At 44.0% G+C, this 22,585-nt stretch overlaps 1 protein-coding gene across 2 annotated transcripts in view; it reads right to left on the bottom strand.

Annotated features, from left to right (window-relative positions):
- The window catches only part of LOC139381410 (transcription factor A, mitochondrial-like), a 39,409-nt gene that overhangs the window by 12,167 nt on the left and 4,657 nt on the right, over nucleotides 1-22,585 (bottom strand). For both annotated transcript variants that reach the window (XM_071124911.1, XM_071124910.1), the window contains 6 exons: nucleotides 14,358-14,485; nucleotides 14,196-14,266; nucleotides 13,147-13,296; nucleotides 11,579-11,674; nucleotides 11,069-11,125; nucleotides 71-320 (listed from right to left, as the gene is read on the bottom strand). In XM_071124911.1, the coding sequence (XP_070981012.1) occupies nucleotides 99-320; nucleotides 11,069-11,125; nucleotides 11,579-11,674; nucleotides 13,147-13,296; nucleotides 14,196-14,266; nucleotides 14,358-14,485 (724 nt within the window). In that variant the 3' untranslated portion in view covers nucleotides 71-98. The remainder of the gene's footprint in view (nucleotides 1-70; nucleotides 321-11,068; nucleotides 11,126-11,578; nucleotides 11,675-13,146; nucleotides 13,297-14,195; nucleotides 14,267-14,357; nucleotides 14,486-22,585) is intronic.

A 22,585-nucleotide genomic window follows, 5' to 3' on the forward strand; every position in this document is an offset into this window, starting at 1 on the left:
ACAGTTTGAGGCGCTAGGAGCATTGATACGACTATAAACAAAATGTATTTTATTTGGGACGGTAACTTGCCTTCATCACCCTTCCTCTCCAGAACAGCTCAGGCCTTTTTCCCGCTCCTCACTGTCGTAGCTCCTGCAGATTTAGTTTTCACCACTTTCACTTTGGATTTCTGTTTGCCTCCTTTAGTAGCAGTTTTGTTCTTGTGGGTCTCTTTCCGTCTGATCAGGTCCTCCCGTCCAATATCCATCATGTGTTCCTCCCAGGACTTCATCTCATTCTTATAGCGCACTTTATCATCCTCCGCCAGCTGCATGTAGACCTGCAGAGCACACAGAGTGAGTTAGTCATGTAGACCTGCAGAGCACAGAGTCAGTTAGTCATGTAGACCTGAAACAACATCACAGAGTCAGTTACTCATGTAGACCTGCAGAGCACACAGTCAGTTAGTCATGTAGACCTGCAGAGCACACAGTCAGTTAGTCATGTAGACCTGCAGAGCACACAGAGTCAGTTAGTCATGTAGACCTGCAGAGCACACAGAGTCAGTTAGTCATGTAGACCTGCAGAGCACACAGTCAGTTAGTCATGTAGACCTGCAGAGCACACAGAGTCAGTTAGTCATGTAGACCTGCAGAGCACACAGAGTCAGTTAGTCATGTAGACCTGCAGAGCACACAGAGTCAGTTAGTCATGTAGACCTGCAGAGCACACAGAGTCAGTTAGTCATGTAGACCTGCAGAGCACACAGAGTGTTAGTCATGTAGACCTGCAGAGCACACAGAGTGAGTTAGTCATGTAGACCTGCAGAGCACACAGAGTGAGTTAGTCATGTAGACCTGCAGAGCACAGAGTCAGTTAGTCATGTAGACCTGCAGAGCACACAGAGTCAGTTAGTCATGTAGACCTGAAACAACATCACAGAGTCAGTTAGCCTAGTAATTAAAAATGTATGTCCTCCAAATCAAGGTTTCACAATTATTTAAGTCTTAAGGAACTTAATTGAGCCATTACATCACTTCCAGTTTCACTAGGGTATCAAAATGAGGTAACACGCATGCGATATCCCTTTGTCATCCAACACCATGAAGAAAACAAAATAACTGGCAGTTCAAAAGAGACAGATGGTCGTAGACCTTCATAAATCTGGTAATGGCTACAAGAAGATCCACAAACGATTGAATATACCACTGAGCACTGTCAGAGCAATTATTAAAAATTATAAAAGATATGGAACAGTTGAAAACCTCACAGGTAGAAGACCCCCCCCCCCCCCGCCCCCCAGGAATGGGAGGAGGATGGTGAGAGAAGCAACAAAATCCCCAAGATTCACTGTGGAAGAATTGCAGGCCTTGGTGGCGTCTTGAGGTCACCAGGTCACCAGGTATCAAAAAGCTCCAACAGACAACCACAGGCTCTTTGGAAGAGTTGCCAGAAGAAAGCCCTTTCTGACATCAAGACACAGACGCAAGCGCTTGGAGCCAAACGTAATTTAAATTATGACTGGAAGAAGGTGCTCTAGTCCGATGGGTCCAAAATTGAACGTTTGGTCAGATACAGCATTGGCATGTTTGGCGTGGAAACAGAGAGAGGCACCAGGAGAGGCACCTCATACCCACGGTGAAACAGAGATGCAACAAGGAGAGGCACCTCATACCCACGGTGAAACAGAGATGCATACAAGGAGAGGCACCTCATACCCATGGTGAAACAGAGATGCATACAAGGAGAGGCACCTCATTCATACCCACGGTGAAACAGAGATGCATACAAGGAGAGGCACCTCATACCCACGGTGAAACAGAGATGCATACAAGGAGAGGCACCTCATACCCACGGTGAAAGAGATGCATACAAGGAGAGGCACCTCATACCCACGGTGAAACAGAGATGCATACAAGGAGAGGCACCTCATACCCACGGTGAAATATGGTGGTGGGTCAGTGATGTTTTGGGGCCGTTTTAATTCCAGAGGTCCAGTGGCACTGGTTCAGATTGATGGCGTAATGAATTCCACCAAGTATCAGGCAATTTTGGCTGACAATCCGGTTGCCTCTGCCAGAAGGCTGGAACTTGGCAGTAGGTGGACTTTCCAACAAGAAAATTTTGTGGCAACAAAATCAATGTGCTGCCATGGCCATCTCAGTCACCTGACCTCAATCCAATGGAAAACCTTTTGGGCTGAGTGGAAGAGGGCAGTTGACGAGCGTAAACCCAAGAATGTGAAGGATCTTGAAATGATCTGCATAGAGGAATGGTCCAACATCCCTCCAGATGTGTTCCTAAACCTTGTCAAACATTACAGGAAAAGACTCCACGCTGTTGTCCTTGCCAGAGGTCGTTGTACTAAGTACTAAATGAGGAGTGCCAATAATTATGAAACCTTGATTTTAGTTACATTTATTTTGTATTAAATAATTGTATGATTGGTGGGTTCCATTGAAACATGAATAAAGTACAGTATCTCACATGTTGGTATTTTGAATCTCTCTATATAATTATATTGCTTATATTTTTTTGAAGAAATGTTTGGGCACTGCAAGTCAGGGCTGCCAGTAATTTGGGAGCCCACTGTACACCTGAAACACAGCTAGGGCTGTGACGGTAATTTGTGAGCCCACTGTACACCTGAAACACAGCTAGGGCTGTGACAGTAATTTGAGAGCCCACTGTACACCTGAAACACAGCTAGGGCTGTGACAGTAATTTGGGAGCCCACTGTACACCTGAAACACAGCTAGGGCTGTGCCAGTAATTTGGGAGCCCACTGTACACCTGAAACACAGCTAGGGCTGTGCCAGTAATTTGGGAGCCCACTGTACACCTGAAACACAGCTAGGGCTGTGACAGTAATTTGGGAGCCCACTGTACACCTGAAACACAGCTAGGGCTGTGACAGTAATTTGGGAGCCCACTGTACACCTGAAACACAGCTAGGGCTGTGCCAGTAATTTGGGAGCCCACTGTACACCTGAAACACAGCTAGGGCTGTGCCAGTAATTTGGGAGCCCACTGTACACCTGAAACACAGCTAGGGCTGTGCCAGTAATTTGGGAGCCCACTGTACACCTGAAACACAGCTAGGGCTGTGACAGTAATTTGGGAGCCCACTGTACACCTGAAACACAGCTAGGGCTGTGACAGTAATTTGGGAGCCCACTGTACACCTGAAACACAGCTAGGGCTGTGCCAGTAATTTGGGAGCCCACTGTACACCTGAAACACAGCTAGGGCTGTGACGGTAATTTGGGAGCCCACTGTACACCTGAAACACAGCTAGGGCTGTGACGGTAATTTGGGAGCCCACTGTACACCTGAAACACAGCTAGGGCTGTGACAGTAATTTGGGAGCCCACTGTACACCTGAAACACAGCTAGGGCTGTGACGGTAATTTGGGAGCCCACTGTACACCTGAAACACAGCTAGGGCTGTGACTGTAATTGGGTCACCGTGGGTAACCGTGGGTAACCGTGGGTAACCGTGACATTGACGGTTTTGGATGAAGTAAAATAACTGTCAAAATAACACATTTTTACCAGATGTTTTACCAACTTTATTTTAATGCAGATATACTTTACCCAGAATGGGAGTGTTAGCAAAACAAAGTCATATAATCTCTAGCTAACTTAGTCCATCTATTATACTGGATACATCCATCTCCTCTTTCCAACTATCTTTTCTTTTGATGTGGTGCGAATAGGAGAGAATCTTTGAAGGTCAATTCAGTTCATTGAAGAGGGGAGGGGTGAAAGGCATCACTAATTACATCTACACCATCATAAGTATATAACTACATCTACCATCACCATGTGTATATATATCTACATCTACCATCACCATGTGCATATATCTACATCTACCATCACCATGTGTATATATCTACATCTACATCTACCATCACCATGTGTATATATCTACATCTACCATCACCATGTGCATATATCTACATCTACCATCACCATGTGTATATATCTACATCTACCATCACCATGTGTATATATCTACATCTACCATCACCATGTGCATATATCTACATCTACCATCACCATGTGTATAGATCTACATCTACCATCACCATGTGTATATATCTACATCTATACCATCACCATGTGTATATATCTACATCTATACCATCACCATGTGTATATATCTACATCTATACCATCACCATGTGTATATATCTACATCTACCATCACCATGTGTATATATCTACCATCACCATGTGTATATATCTACATCTATACCATCACCATGTGTATATATCTACATCTACCACCACCATGTGTATATATCTACATCTACCATCACCATGTGTATATATCTACCATCACCATGTGTATATATCTACCATCACCATGTGTATATATCTACATCTACCACCACCATGTGTATATATCTACATCTACCATCACCATGTGTATATATCTACATCTACCATCACCATGTGTATATATCTACATCTACCATCACCATGTGTATATATCTACCATCACCATGTGTATATATCTACATCTACCATCACCATGTGTATATATCTACATCTACCATCACCATGTGTATATATCTACATCTACCATCACCATGTGCATATATCTACATCTACCATCACCATGTGTATAGATCTACATCTACCATCACCATGTGTATATATCTACATCTACCACCACCATGTGTATATATCTACATCTACCATCACCATGTGTATATATCTACATCTACCATCACCATGTGTATATATCTACCATCACCATGTGTATATATCTACATCTACCACCACCATGTGTATATATCTACATCTACCATCACCATGTGTATATATCTACATCTACCATCACCATGTGTATATATCTACATCTACCATCACCATGTGTATAGATCTACATCTACCATCACCATGTGTATAGATCTACATCTACCAGCACCATGTGTATATATCTACCATCACCATGTATATATATCTACATCTACCATCACCATGTGTATATATCTACCATCACCATGTATATATATCTACATCTACCATCACCATGTGTATATATCTACATCTACCATCACCATGTGTATAGATCTACATCTACCATCACCATGTGCATATATCTACATCTACCATCACCATGTGTATAGATCTACATCTACCATCACCATGTGTATAGATCTACATCTACCATCACCATGTGTATATATCTACATCTATACCATCACCATGTGTATATATCTACATCTATACCATCACTATGTGCATATATCTACATCTATACCATCACCATGTGCATATATCTACATCTACCATCACCATGTGTATATATCTACATCTACATCTACCATCACCATGTGTATATATCTACATCTACCATCACCATGTGTATATATCTACATCTATACCATCACCATGTGTATATATCTACATCTACCACCACCATATGAATATATCTACATCTACCACCACCATGTGTATATATCTACATCTACCATCACCATGTGTATAGATCTACATCTACCATCACCATGTGTATATATCTACATCTACCATCACCATGTGTATATATCTACATCTACCATCACCATGTGTATATATCTACATCTACCATCACCATGTGTATATATCTACATCTACCATCACCATGTGTATATATCTACATCTACCACCACCATGTGTATATATCTACATCTACCATCACCATGTGCATATATCTACATCTACCATCACCATGTGTATATATCTACATCTACATCTACCATCACCATGTGTATATATCTACATCTACCACCACCATGTGTATATATCTACATCTACCATCACCATGTGTATATATCTACATCTACCATCACCATGTGTATATATCTACATCTACCATCACCATGTGTATAGATCTACATCTACCATCACCATGTGTATAGATCTACATCTACCAGCACCATGTGTATATATCTACCATCACCATGTATATATATCTACATCTACCATCACCATGTGTATATATCTACCATCACCATGTATATATATCTACATCTACCATCACCATGTGTATATATCTACATCTACCATCACCATGTGTATAGATCTACATCTACCATCACCATGTGCATATATCTACATCTACCATCACCATGTGTATAGATCTACATCTACCATCACCATGTGTATAGATCTACATCTACCATCACCATGTGTATATATCTACATCTATACCATCACCATGTGTATATATCTACATCTATACCATCACTATGTGCATATATCTACATCTATACCATCACCATGTGCATATATCTACATCTACCATCACCATGTGTATATATCTACATCTACATCTACCATCACCATGTGTATATATCTACATCTACCATCACCATGTGTATATATCTACATCTATACCATCACCATGTGTATATATCTACATCTACCACCACCATATGAATATATCTACATCTACCACCACCATGTGTATATATCTACATCTACCATCACCATGTGTATAGATCTACATCTACCATCACCATGTGTATATATCTACATCTACCATCACCATGTGTATATATCTACATCTACCATCACCATGTGTATATATCTACATCTACCATCACCATGTGTATATATCTACATCTACCATCACCATGTGTATATATCTACATCTACCACCACCATGTGTATATATCTACATCTACCATCACCATGTGTATATATCTACATCTACCATCACCATGTGTATATATCTACATCTACCACCACCATGTGTATATATCTACCATCACCATGTGAATATATCTACATCTACCATCACCATGTGTATATATCTACATCTACCATCACCATGTGTATATATCTACCATCACCATGTGTATATATCTACATCTACCATCACCATGTGTATATATCTACCATCACCATGTGTATATATCTACATGTATATAACTACATCTATACCACCACCATATGTATATAACTACATCTATACCACCACAGGTATATAACTACATCTATACCACCACAGGTATATAACTACATCTATACCATCATATGTATATAACTACATCTATACCACCACAGGTATATAACTACATCTATACCACCACCACCATATGTATATAACTACATGTATATAACTACATCTATACCATCACCATGTGTATATATCTACATCTATACTACATCTACATCTACCATCACCATGTGTATATATCTACATGTATATAACTAAACACCACCACCACATGTATATAACTACATCTACATCTACCATCACCATGTGTATATATCTACATCTACCATCACCATGTGTATATATCTACCATCACCATGTGTATATATCTACATCTACCATCACTATGTGTATATATCTACCATCACCATGTGTATATATCTACATCTACCATCACCATGTGTATATATCTACATCTACCATCACTATGTGTATATATCTACCATCACCATGTGTATATATCTACATCTACCATCACCATGTGTATATATCTACATCTACCATCACTATGTGTATATATCTACCATCACCATGTGTACAGTGCCTTGCGAAAGTATTCGGCCCCCTTGAACTTTGCGACCTTTTGCCACATTTCAGGCTTCAAACATAAAGATATAAAACTGTATTTTTTTGTGAAGAATCAACAACAAGTGGGACACAATCATGAAGTGGAAAGACATTTATTGGATATTTCAAACTTTTTTAACAAATCAAAAACTGAAAAATTGGGCGTGCAAAATTATTCAGCCCCTTTACTTTCAGTGCAGCAAACTCTCTCCAGAAGTTCAGTGAGGATCTCTGAATGATCCAATGTTGACCTAAATGACTAATGATGATAAATACAATCCACCTGTGTGTAATCAAGTCTCCGTATAAATGCACCTGCACTGTGATAGTCTCAGAGGTCCGTTAAAAGCGCAGAGAGCATCATGAAGAACAAGGAACACACCAGGCAGGTCCGAGATACTGTTGTGAAGAAGTTTAAAGCCGGATTTGGATACAAAAAGATTTCCCAAGCTTTAAACATCCCAAGGAGCACTGTGCAAGCGATAATATTGAAATGGAAGGAGTATCAGACCACTGCAAATCTACCAAGACCTGGCCGTCCCTCTAAACTTTCAGCTCATACAAGGAGAAGACTGATCAGAGATGCAGCCAAGAGGCCCATGATCACTCTGGATGAACTGCAGAGATCTACAGCTGAGGTGGGAGACTCTGTCCATAGGACAACAATCAGTCGTATATTGCACAAATCTGGCCTTTATGGAAGAGTGGCAAGAAGAAAGCCATTTCTTAAAGATATCCATAAAAAGTGTAGTTTAAAGTTTGCCACAAGCCACCTGGGAGACACACCAAACATGTGGAAGAAGGTGCTCTGGTCAGATGAAACCAAAATTTAACTTTTTTGGCAACAATGCAAAACGTTATGTTTGGCGTAAAAGCAACACAGCTGAACACACCATCCCCACTGTCAAACATGGTGGTGGCAGCATCATGGTTTGGGCCTGCTTTTCTTCAGCAGGGACAGGGAAGATGGTTAAAATTGATGGGAAGATGAATGGAGACAAATACAGGACCATTCTGGAAGAAAACCTGATGGAGTCTGCAAAAGACCTGAGACCGGCACGGAGATTTGTCTTCCAACAAGACAATGATCCAAAACATAAAGCAAAATCTACAATGGAATGGTTCAAAAATAAACATATCCAGGTGTTAGAATGGCCAAGTCAAAGTCCAGACCTGAATCCAATCGAGAATCTGTGGAAAGAACTGAAAACTGCTGTTCACAAATGCTCTCCATCCAACCTCACTGAGCTCGAGCTGTTTTGCAAGGAGGAATGGGAAAAAATTTCAGTCTCTCGATGTGCAAAACTGATAGAGACATACCCCAAGCGACTTACAGCTGTAATCGCAGCAAAAGGTGGCGCTACAAAGTATTAACTTAAGGGGGCTGAATAATTTTGCACTCCCAATTTTTCAGTTTTTGATTTGTTAAAAAAGTTTGAAATATCCAATAAATGTCGTTCCACTTCATGATTGTGTCCCACTTGTTGTTGATTCTTCACAAAAAAAATACAGTTTTATATCTTTATGTTTGAAGCCTGAAATGAGGCAAAAGGTCGCAAAGTTCAAGGGGGCCGAATACTTTCGCAAGGCACTGTAACTACATCTATACCACCACAGGTATATAACTACATCTACACCACCACCATATGTATATAACTACATCTATACCACCACAGGTATATAACTACATCTACACAGGTATATAACTACATCTACACCACCACCATATGTATATAACTACATCTACACCACCACAGGTATATAACTACATCTACACCACCACAGGTATATAACTACATCTACACCACCACAGGTATATAACTACATCTACACCACCACAGGTATATAACTACATCTACACCACCACCATATGTATATAACTACATCTATACCACCACAGGTATATAACTACATCTACACAGGTATATAACTACATCTACACCACCACCATATGTATATAACTACATCTACACCACCACAGGTATATAACTACATCTACACCACCACCACAGGTATATAACTACATCTACACCACCACCACAGGTATATAACTACATCTACACCACCACAGGTATATAACTACATCTACACAGGTATATAACTACATCTACACCACCACCATATGTATATAACTACATCTACACCACCACAGGTATATAACTACATCTACACCACCACCACAGGTATATAACTACATCTACACCACCACCACAGGTATATAACTACATCTACACCACCACAGGTATATAACACAATCTACAGTGCATTCGGAAAGTGTTCAGACTCCTTGACTTTTTCCACATTTTGTTACGTTACAGCTTTATTCTAAAATGGATTAGATATTTGTTTTCCTCAATCTATACACAATACCCCATAATGAAAGTGAAAACAGGTTTACATTTTTTCTAATGTACTACAAATAAAAAACAGAAATACCAAATATGAGACTCAAAATTGAGCTCAGGTGCCTCCTGTTTCCATCCATTGTTAGAGTCTACCTGTGGTAAATTAAATTGATTGGACGTGATTTGGAAAGGCACACCTGTCTATATATCCCCACAGTTGACACTGCATGTCAATGCAAAAACCAAGCCATGAGGTCGAAGGAATTGTCCGTAGAGCTCAGAGACAGGATTGTGTCGATGCACAGATCTGGGGAAAGGTACCAAAACAATTCTGCAGCATTGAAGGTCCCCAAGAACACAGTGGCCTCCATCATTCTTAAATGGAAGAAGCTTGGAACCACCAAGACTCTTCCTAGAGCTGGCCGCCCGGCCAAACTGAGCAATCGGGGGAGAATGGCCTTGGTCAGGGAGGTGACAAAGAACCTGATGGTCTCTCTGACAGAGTTCCAGAGTTCCTCTGTGGAGATGGGAGAACCTTCCAGAAGGACAACCATATCTGCAGCACTCCACCAATCAGGCATTTATGGTAGAGTGGCCAGACGGAAGCCACTCCTCAGTAAAAGGCACGTGACAGCCCACTTGGAGCTTGCAAAAAGGAACCTAAATGACTCTCAGACCATGAGAAACAAACATGTCTCCAGTCTGATGAAACCAAGATTGAACTCTTTGGCCCCAATGCCAAGAGTCACATCTGGAGGAAATCTGGCACCATCACTACGGTGAAGCATGGTGGTGGCAGCATCACGTCTGGAGGAAACCTGGCACCATCACTACGGTGAAGCATGGTGGTGGCAGCATCACATCTGGAGGAAACCTGGCACCATCACGACGGTGAAGCATGGTGGTGGCAGCATCACGTCTGGAGGAAACGTGGCACCATCACTACGGTGAAGCATGGTGGTGGCAGCATCACATCTGGAGGAAACCTGGCACCATCACTACGGTGAAGCATGGTGGTGGCAGCATCACGTTTGGAGGAAACCTGGCACCATCACTACGGTGAAGCATGGTGGTGGCAGCAGTCATGATCAAGGCAAAGATGAACGGAGGAAAGTACAGAGAGATCCTTAATGAAACATAACGAATGCACTGTATCAAACACTTCATTCCACCTACTTGTTTCTGTGAGGTTGACAGTTTGGTCCAGTCCTCCCGCAGCATCTTCATCTTGCCCTGGGGGGAAAAAGGTGACAGCATTAACAGGTGCGTGTTATACCGTTACATTTAGATTACATATTAACCATCTCTTTAACGCTGGTACAATGTAATGTGTTAAAAAATATTATATTTTCATCACATAGACTTAGAACTCATAGAACTCATGAAAAAGTATTTGATTACTGGACACTGATACCAACCTGCGTGGTTCCCCCCCACCTCCCTCTGGACTCCTCAGTACAAACCTGCATGGTCCCCCCTCCCCCTCTGGACTCCTCAGTACCAACCTGCATGGTCCCCCCTCCCCCTCTGGACTCCTCAGTACCAACCTGCATGCCCCCCCCCCCTCCTCAGTACCAACCTGAGTGGTCCCCCCCTCTGGACTCCTCAGTACCAACCTGAGTGCCACCCCCCCCTCTGGACTCCTCAGTACCAACCTGCATGCCCCCCCCCCTCCTCAGTACCAACCTGTGTGGTCGTCCCCCTGGACTCCTCAAAGTGTTCTGCCATGAAGATGTTAAAGGACGACCGGGGACGTTTGGGTTTGCCAAGACTGTTCAACTCCTAAAAGTGGAAGTCAAGTCAGACGAGTCACCAGGAACATTTCAGTGGCACAACATCAGAACACACCACTACTAATACTATCACAAGGCCTTAGTAGTATGCCATTTCATTCACTAGGAGGGGCCTGTCATGCCAAATAGTGTCCACGGCGCACAGCACATCACTATGAAGTAGAGGTCGACCGATTATGATTTTTCAACGCCGATACCGATTATTGGAGGACCAAAAAAGTCGATAATAATAACAATTACAACAATACTGAATGAACACTTATTTGAACTTAATATAATACATCAAATCAATTTAGCCTCAAATAAATAATGAAACATGTTCAATTTGGCTTAAATAATGCAAAAACAAAGTGTTGGAGAAGAAAGTAAAAGTGCAATATGTGCTATGTAAGAAAGCTAACGTTTAAGTTCCTTGCTCAGAACATGAGAACATATGAAAGCTGGTGGTTCCTTTTAACATGAGTCTTCAATATTCCTAGGCAAGAAGTTTTAGGTTGTAGTTATTATAGGACTATTTCCCTCTATACCATTTGTATTTCATTAACCTTTGACTATTGGATGTTCTTATAGGCACTTTAGTATTTTCAGTGTAACAGTATAGCTTCCGTCCCTCTCCTCGCTCCTCCCTGGGCTCGAACCAGCAACACAACGACAACAGCCACCCTCAAAGCAGCCTTACCCATGCAGAGCAAGGGGAACAACCACTACAAGGCTCAGAGCGAGTGACGTTTGAAACGCTATTAGCGCGCACTAACTAGCTAGCCATTTCACTTCGGTTACACCAGCCTCATCTCGGGAGTTGATAGGCTTGAAGTCATAACCAGCGCAATGCTTGATGCACAACGAGGAGCTGCTGGCAAAACGCAAAGAAAGTGCTGTTTGAATGAATGTTTATGCACCTGCTTCTGCCTACCACCGCTCAGGCAGATACTTAGATACTTGTATACTCAGTCAGATTATATGCAACGCAGGACACGCTAGATAATATCTAGTAATATCATCAACCATGTGTAGTTAACTAGTGATTATGATTGATTGATTGTTTTTATAAGAGAAGTTTAATGCTAGCTAGCAACTTACCTTGGCTTACTGCATTTGCGTAACAGGCAGGCTCCTTGTGGAGTGCAATGAGAGGCAGGTCGTTATTGCATTGGACTAGTTAACTGTAAGGTTGAAAGATTGGATCCCCGAGCTGACAAGGTAAAAATCTGTCGTTCTACCCCTGAACGAGGCAGTTCCTCATTGAAAATAAGAATGTGTTCTTAACTGACTTGCCTAGTTAAATAAATATAAAATAAAGGTGTAAAAAATCAATTAAAATAAAATGTAAAAATTCGGCCAAATCGGTCCCCAAAAATACCGATTTCCGATTGTTATGAAAACTTGAAATTGGCCCTAATTAATCTGCCATTCTGATTAATCGGTCGACCTCTACTATGAAGATCAATGAGCTACACTCACCCTCTTCCTCCTGATGGCTTTCCTCTTGGCCAGCCTCTGTCTCCTCTCCTGTTTCAGAGCAGCAGCCTGTGCAGGTGTGAGCTGGGACTGGTACCTCTGCATGTCCACCTTAAACTGTTCCCTGGCAACCACTGACGCCTGTTGAAAAGGCTGTGGGGGAAAGTCAACATGTATTTAGTTAATCAACCACACAAGTCTGTCCACAGTACGACAACGCTGATATGTCAATTTCAGGTAGGCCATAAGTCAAACAGCCTATTTTCAGTTATTTAAATACTGTCAAGTACATCCATGCTGGTAGGAAGTAGACGCATGACAGTCTGTCGTCTTCTCTGATGGAAGGTGCAAACATGGACTACTACACCTTGCTGTCCAAGGTGTCAGGGTCTGGGGGGGGGCTTGCTGCCCAAGGTGTCAGGGTCTGGGGGGGGCCTTGCTGTCCAAGGTGTCAGGGTCTGGGGGAGGCATGCTGTCCAAGGTGTCAGGGTCTGGGGGGGGGCCATGCTGTCCAAGGTGTCAGGGTCTGGGGTGGGGGGCCATGCTGTCCAAGGTGTCAGGGTATGGGGGGTGGCTTGCTGTCAAGGTGTCAGGGTCTGGGAGGGGGCTTGCTGTCCAAGGTGTCAGGGTCTGGGAGGGGACTTGCTGTCCAAGGTGTCAGGGTCTGGGGGGCCCTGCTGTCCAAGGTGTCAGGGTCTGGGGGAGGCCATGCTGTCCAAGGTGTCAGGGTCTGGGGGAGGCATGCTGTCCACGGTGTCAGGGTCTGGGGGGCCCTGCTGTCCACGGTGTCAGGGTCTGGGGGGGCATGCTGTCCACGGTGTCAGGGTCTGGGGGGGGGCATGCTGTCCAAGGTGTCAGGGTCTGGGGGGGGGCATGCTGTCCACGGTGTCAGGGTCTGGGGGAGGCATGCTGTCCACGGTGTCAGGGTCTGGGGGAGGCATGCTGTCCACGGTGTCAGGGTCTGGGGGAGGCATGCTGTCCACGGTGTCAGGGTCTGGGGGGGGGCCTTGCTGTCTACTGAAGTGTCGCTACTGAATCAAGACACAACCTACCTGTTTCTGGTCTGCTGTCAGAGTTCTCCACTGTTGTGCAATCTTCCTTATCACATCGACAGCTTTGACATCTGAAACTCACATCAACATTAACTCAGTGATGTGTGAAGACAAAGGAATGAGTGAAGCTGTAGAGATACTGTCCATTCTAACACCAGTCACCTGGATACTCCCTGACAACGAGAGGTTGTTGCTGTTTCACAAATCTCATGTATCCGTTCAGGGGCCTCTTAGGGGGAGCGCCTGCAATGGTGGTCAAACTCTTTACCGCTGGGATCACATTGACGAGCCTACAACACACACCACAACACATTATCCCTTGTAATGGGAAAATTGCAAGATTATGTTATAATGCTTTTATTGCATCATGGTTGTGTTATGCAACAGAATAGAGTATTTTGTTAACTATTGTGTGTGTGTTCTACTGAGGGTGGGTTTCTGGGAGATTACACTGACAGGAGATTTACGATGTCTTTAAGTGATAAAACCTAAAGAGCATTACAGAGAATGAGGTAATGTTTCTGTTCTATACCGTAGCAGGGTGAGATGGTTCCAGTTTGGAGTCAGAGGACCAGACACTGGTCTATACAATGAAAACTGTTGACACAGCAGATGCTGTCTGCTATGTATTATAGATACCTTTCATACAAATCTTAACCTTGTGACCCATTCTATGTATCTGTTGTTCGTCATGTAGGTTGAAAGGGGTGTATTAGAAATGGTGCATCATTGAAAGTCAAATGCTATTGCAAAGCTCTCATTATTAAAGATTTAGTTTAAGTATAACTCTGACATGTGTGATACGTTTGTCTCTCCTCATTTGATAGTAGAGAAATGAGCCACCACACCACAATACATTATCCCTACTACACACTAGGTGTCGACCGATTAATCGGAATGGCCGATTAATTAGGGCCGATTTCAAGTTTTCGTAATCTGAAATCGGTATTTTTGGACACAGATTAAAAAAATAAAAAACATTTATTTAAGTAGGCAAGTCAGTTAAGAACACATTCTTATTTTCAATGACGGCCTAGGAACGGTGGGTTAACTGCCTTGTTCAGGGGCAGAACGACAGACCCCGCCCTGTGCAACTGGGTACTGGACTTCCTGACGGGCCGCCCCCAGGTGGTGAGGGTAGGCAACAACATTTCCACCCCGCTGATCCTCAACACTGGGGCCCCACAAGGGTGCGTTCTGAGCCCTCTCCTGTACTCCTTGTTCACCCACGACTGCGTGGCCACGCACGCCTCCAACTCAATCATCAAGTTTGCGGACGACACAACAGTGGTAGGCTTGATTACCAACAACGACGAGACGGCCTACAGGGAGGAGGTGAGGGCCCTCGGAGTGTGGTGTCAGGAAAATAACCTCACACTCAACGTCAACAAAACTAAGGAGATGATTGTGGACTTCAGGAAACAGCAGAGGGAACACCCCCCTATCCACATCGATGGAACAGTAGTGGAGAGGGTAGTAAGTTTTAAGTTCCTCGGCGTACACATCACAGACAAACTGAATTGGTCCACACACACAGACAGCATCGTGAAGAAGGCGCAGCAGCGCCTCTTCAACCTCAGGAGGCTGAAGAAATTCGGCTTGTCACCAAAAGCACTCACAAACTTCTACAGATGCACAATCGAGAGCATCCTGTCGGGCTGTATCACCGCCTGGTACGGCAACTGCTCCGCCCACAACCGTAAGGCTCTCCAGAGGGTAGTGAGGTCTGCACAACGCATCATCGGGGGCAAACTACCTGCCCTCCAGGACACCTACACCACCCAATGTCACAGGAAGGCCATAAAGATCATCGAGGACAACAACCACCCGAGCCACTGCCTGTTCACCCCGCTATCATCCAGAAGGTGAGGTCAGTACAGGTGCATCAAAGCGGGGACCGAGAGACTGAAAAACAGCTTCTATCTCAAGGCCATCAGACTGTTAAACAGCCACCACTAACATTGAGTGGCTGCTGCCAACACACTGACTCAACTCCAGCCACTTTAATAATAGGAATTGATGGGAAATTATGTAAAATATATCACTAGCCACTTTAAACAATGCTACCTAATATAATGTTTACATACCCTACATTATTCATCTCATATGTATATACTGTACTCTATATCATCTACTGAATCTTTATGTAATACATGTATGCACAGGTTCCAAGATGGCGTAGCAGTAGGACGTATTGTCGTGTCGTGTCCCTTGTATATATCGTTTGTTTTCGTTTTTTTTCTTCACATATCTTTAAAACTTTTTGCTGAACCTCAACTTCTTCTAAATACTCTCCTGCAACCCGCCTCACCCAACGTAGCTATTTTTCCTAAAGTATTTATATTTACTTCGGATCTGGAACCCCTCAACTGAAGCCAGCCAACTAACTACCAGCTTCAGCAAAACATTGCTAGCGGTCTTCAGCTAACCGGTCATCAGCTAACCTTTAGCCCGGAAAGCTCTCGCCAGTTCGAACAACGCGACTCTAACCAGAGCATAACGGACCTATTTATTATTTTATTTTTCATCCCCAGATTCCCATCGCAAACGGAACATTTTGAGCTCCTGGGCTACAATATCCAGACCCACGACCGGTCCATCGATGTCACCGCATGAAGAGGAATAAACAGACTCCCCCCATCGCGACGTCCCCAAAGGCTAACTCTCTAGCCCTTGCTATCTCCTTGCTTGCAAATTCGGCCTGCTAACTGCTAGCTTGTTTAGCCCGGTCCGCTAACTGCTACCGTGTTTAGCACCGTCTACTAACTGTTAGCTTGTTAGCACAGGCCTGCTAACCGTCTGAATCGCCGCGTCCCAAACACTCACTGAACCCATATTTACTTTCTATCCCTTTTCGATTTTTAATTTGTTTATACCTTCCGGTAACCTGCCTCACCCAATGTGATACGGAACCGCTATTATCTTTACATTTTTAGAACACACTCAAGAACCTCCAGAAGCTAACCAGCTAACTGGCTACAAGCTATTTAGTCATTGTTAGTTTTCTAACCTGGATAACACTCGCCAGTCCAGCTTCCCTGCCCCATCCACCGCTGCCCCTTGGACACTGATCACTTGGCTACATAGCTGATGCATGCTGGACTGTCCATTAATCACGGTAATCCATTCTGCTTGTTTATGTTTTATCTGTCGGCCCCAGCCGCACTTAGGCTCTGTGTGTAGTTAATCCGACCCTCTCTGCCTAATCAATCGCCATTCTACCTGCTGTTGTTGTGCTAGCTGATTAGCTGTTGTTGTCTCACCTACTGTTTTAGCTAGCTCTCCCAATTCAACACCTGTGATTACTGTATGCCTCGCTGTATGTCTCTCTCAAATGTCAATATGCCTTGTATACTGTTGTGCAGGTTAGTTATCATTGTTTTAGTTTACAATGGAGCCCCTAGTTCCACTCTTTATACCCCTGATACCTCCTTTGTCCCACCCCCCACACATGCGGTGACCTCACCCATTACAACCAGCATGTCCAGAGATACAACCTCTCTCATCATCACCCAGTGCCTGGGCTTACCTCCGCTGTACCCGCACCCCACCATACCCCTGTTTGCGCATTATGCCCTGAATATATTCTACCATGCCCAGAAACCTGCTCCTCTTATTCTCTGTCCCCAACGCCCTAGGCGACCAGTTTTGATAGCCTTCAGCCGCACCCTCATACTACTCCTTCTCTGTTCCGCGGGTGATGTGGAGGTAAACCCAGGCCCTGCATGTCCCCAGGCACCCTCATTTGTTGACTTCTGTGATCGAAAAAGCCTTGGTTTCATGCATGTCAACATCAGAAGCCTCCTCCCTAAGTTTGTCTTACTCACTGCTCTAGCACACTCTGCTAACCCTGATGTCCTTGCCGTGTCTGAATCCTGGCTCAGGAAGGCCACCAAAAATTCTGAGATTTCCATACCCAACTATAACATCTTCCGTCAAGATAGAACTGCCAAAGGGGGAGGAGTTGCAGTCTACTGCAGAGATAGCCTGCAAAGTAATGTCATACTTTCCAGGTCCATACCCAAACAGTTCAAACTACTAATTCTGAAAATTACTCTCTCCAGAAATAAGTCTCTCACTGTTGCCGCCTGCTACCGACCCCCCTCAGCTCCCAGCTGTGCCCTGGACACCATTTGTGAATTGATCGCCCCCCATCTAGCTTCAGAGTTTGTTCTGTTAGGTGACCTAAACTGGGATATGCTTAACACCCCGGCAGTCCTACAATCTAAGCTAGATGCCCTCAATCTCACTCAAATCATCAAGGAACCCACCAGGTACAACCCTAACTCTGTAAACAAGGGCACCCTCATTGACGTCATCCTGACCAACTGGCCCTCCAAATACACCTCCGCTGTCTTCAACCAGGATCTCAGCGATCACTGCCTCATTGCCTGTATCCGCTACGGAGCCGCAGTCAAACGACCACCCCTCATCACTGTCAAACGCTCCCTAAAACACTTCTGTGAGCAGGCCTTTCTAATCGACCTGGCCCGGGTATCCTGGAAGGACATTGACCTCATCCCGTCAGTTGAGGATGCCTGGTCATTCTTTAAAAGTAACTTCCTCACCATTTTAGATAAGCATGCTCCGTTCAAAAAATGCAGAACTAAGAACAGATATAGCCCCTGGTTCACTCCAGACCTGACTGCCCTCGACCAGCACAAAAACATCCTGTGGCGGACTGCACTAACATCGAATAGTCCCCGCGATATGCAACTGTTCAGGGAAGTCAGGAACCAATACACACAGTCAGTCAGGAAAGCTAAAGCCAACTTCTTCAGGCAGAAGTTTGCATCCTGTAGCTCCAACTCCAAAAAGTTCTGGGACACTGTAAAGTCCATGGAGAACAAGAGCACCACCTCCCAGCTGCCCACTGCACTGAGGCTAGGTAACACGGTCACCACCGATAAATCCATGATTATCGAAAACTTCAACAAGCATTTCTCAACGGCTGGCCATGCCTTCCACCTGGCTACTCCAACCTCGGCCAACAGCTCCCCCCCCCCCGCAGCTACTCGCCCAAGCCTCTCCAGGTTCTCCTTTACCCAAATCCAGATAGCAGATGTTCTGAAAGAGCTGCAAAACCTGGACCCGTACAAATCAGCTGGGCTTGACAATCTGGACCCTCTATTCCTGAAACTATCCGCCGCCATTGTCGCAACCCCTATTACCAGCCTGTTCAACCTCTCTTTCATATCGTCTGAGATCCCCAAGGATTGGAAAGCTGCCGCAGTCATCCCCCTCTTCAAAGGGGGCGACACCCTGGACCCAAACTGTTACAGACCTATATCCATCCTGCCCTGCCTATCTAAGGTCTTCGAAAGCCAAGTCAACAAACAGGTCACTGACCATCTTGAATCCCACCGTACCTTCTCCGCTGTGCAATCTGGTTTCCGAGCCGGTCACGGGTGTACCTCAGCCACGCTCAAGGTACTAAACGATATCATAACCGCCATCGATAAAAGACAGTACTGTGCAGCCGTCTTCATAGACCTTGCCAAGGCTTTCGACTCTGTCAATCACCGTATTCTTATCGGCAGACTCAGTAGCCTCGGTTTTTCGGATGACTGCCTTGCCTGGTTCACCAATTACTTTGCAGACAGAGTTCAGTGTGTCAAATCGGAGGGCATGCTGTCCGGTCCTCTGGCAGTCTCTATGGGGGTGCCACAGGGTTCAATTCTCGGGCCGACTCTTTTCTCTGTATATATCAATGATGTTTCTCATGCTGCGGGCGACTCCCTGATCCACCTCTACGCAGACGACACCATTCTATATACTTCCGGCCCGTCCTTGGACACTGTGCTATCTAACCTCCAAACGAGCTTCAATGCCATACAGCACTCCTTCCGTGGCCTCCAACTGCTCTTAAACGCTAGTAAAACCAAATGCATGCTGTTCAACCGTTCGCTGCCTGCACCCGCACGCCTGACCAGCATCACCACCCTGGATGGTTCCGACCTTGAATATGTGGACACCTATAAGTACCTAGGTGTCTGGCTAGACTCTAAACTCTCCTTCCAGACCCATATCAAACATCTCCAATCGAAAATCAAATCAAGAGTCGGCTTTCTATTCCGCAACAAAGCCTCCTTCACTCACGCCGCCAAACTTACCCTAGTAAAACTGACTATCCTACCGATCCTCGACTTCGGCGATGTCATCTACAAAATTGCTTCCAACACTCTACTCAGCAAACTGGATGCAGTTTATCACAGTGCCATCCGTTTTGTCACTAAAGCACCTTATACCACCCACCACTGCGACTTGTATGCTCTAGTCGGCTGGCCCTCGCTACATATTCGTCGCCAGACCCACTGGCTCCAGGTCATCTACAAGTCCATGCTAGGTAAAGCTCCGCCTTATCTCAGTTCACTGGTTACGATGGCAACACCCATCCGTAGCACGCGCTCCAGCAGGTGTATCTCACTGATCATCCCTAAAGCCAACACCTCATTTGGCCGCCTTTCGTTCCAGTTCTCTGCTGCCTGTGACTGGAACGAATTGCAAAAATCGCTGAAGTTGGAGACTTTTATCTCCCTCACCAACTTCAAACATCTGCTATCTGAGCAGCTAACCGATCGCTGCAGCTGTACATAGTCTATTGGTAAATAGCCCACCCATTTTTCACCTACCTCATCCCCATACTGTTTTTATTTATTTATTTTTCTGCTCTTTTGCACACCAATATCTCTACCTGTACATAACCATCTGATCATTTATCACTCCAGTGTTAATCTGCATAATTGTAATTATTTGCCTACCTTCTCATGCCTTTTGCACACAATGTATATATAGACTCCCCTTTTTTCTACTGTGTTATTGACTTGTTAATTGTTTACTCCATGTGTAACTCTGTGTTGTCTGTTCACACTGCTATGCCTTATCTTGGCCAGGTCGCAGTTGTAAATGAGAACTTGTTCTCAACTAGCCTACCTGGTTAAATAAAGGTGAAATAAAAAAAATAAAAAATAAAAAAAAGTATCACTAGCCACTTTAACTATGCCACGTTGTTTACATACTCATCTCATAGGTATATACTGCACTCAATACCATCTACTGTATCTTGCCTATGCTGCTCTGTACCATCACTCATTCATATATCTTTATGTACATATTCTTTATCCCCTTACACTTGTGTCTATAAGGTAGTAGTTTTGGAATTGTTAGCTAGATTACTTGTTGGTTATTACTGCATTGTCGGAACTAGAAGCACAAGCATTTCGTTACACTCGCATTAACATCTGCTAACCATGTGTATGTGACAAATAAAATTTGATTTTGATTTGTCAGCTCAGGGGTTCCAATCTTGCAACCGCACAGTTAACTAGTCCAACGCTCTAACCATTGCACTCCACGAGTAGCCTGCCTGTTACGCGAATGTAGTAGAAGCCAAGGTAAATTGCTAGCTAGCATTAAATCACTAGTTATAACTACTGATCCAGTTTAGCAGGCAATATTAACCAGGGGAAATTGTGTCATTTCTCTTGCGTTCATTGCACGCAGAGTCAGGGTATATGCAACAGTTTGGGCTGCCTGGCTCATTGCGACCTAATTTGCCAGAATTTTACGTAATTATGACATACATTGAAGGTTGTGCAATGTAACAAGAATATTTAGACTTATGGATGCCACCCGTTAGATAAAATACCGAACGGTTCCGTATTTCACTGAAATAATAAACGTTTTGTTTTCTAAATGATAGTTTCCGGATTCGATCATATTAATGACCAAAGGCTCGTATTTCTGTGTTTTATTATGTTATAATTAAGTCTGATTTGATAGAGCAGTCTGGCTGAGCAGCAGCAGGCCCGTAATCATTCATTCAAACAGCACTTTCGTGCGTTTTGCCAGCAGCTCTTCGCAAGCACAGCGCTGTTTAGTCAGCCACCAATTGTGCAAGTTCTCCCACTTACAAATATGAGAGAGGCCTGTAATTATCATCATAGGTACACTTCAACTATGACAGACAAAATGAGACAAAAAAATCCAGAAAATCACATTGTAGGATTTGTTATGAATTTATTTGCAAATTATGGTGGAAAATAAGTATTTGGTCACCTACAAACAAGCACGATTTCTGGCTCTCACAGACCTGTAACTTCTTCTTTAAGAGGCTCCTCTGTCCACTCGTTACCTGAATTAATGGCACCTGTTTGAACTTGTTATCAGTATAAAAGACACCTGTCCACAACCTCAAACAGTCACACTCCAAACTCCACTATGGCCAAGACCAAAGAGCTGTCAAAGGACACCAGAAACACAATTGTAGACCTGCACCAGGCTGGGAAGACTGAATCTGCAATAGGTAAGCAGCTTGGTTTGAAGAAATCAACTGTGGGAGCAATTATTAGGAAATGGAAGACATACAAGACCACTGATAATCTCCCTCG

Source organism: Oncorhynchus clarkii, chromosome 23, assembly GCF_045791955.1.
Source record: "Oncorhynchus clarkii lewisi isolate Uvic-CL-2024 chromosome 23, UVic_Ocla_1.0, whole genome shotgun sequence".
Classification (NCBI taxonomy): Eukaryota; Metazoa; Chordata; class Actinopteri; order Salmoniformes; family Salmonidae; genus Oncorhynchus; species Oncorhynchus clarkii.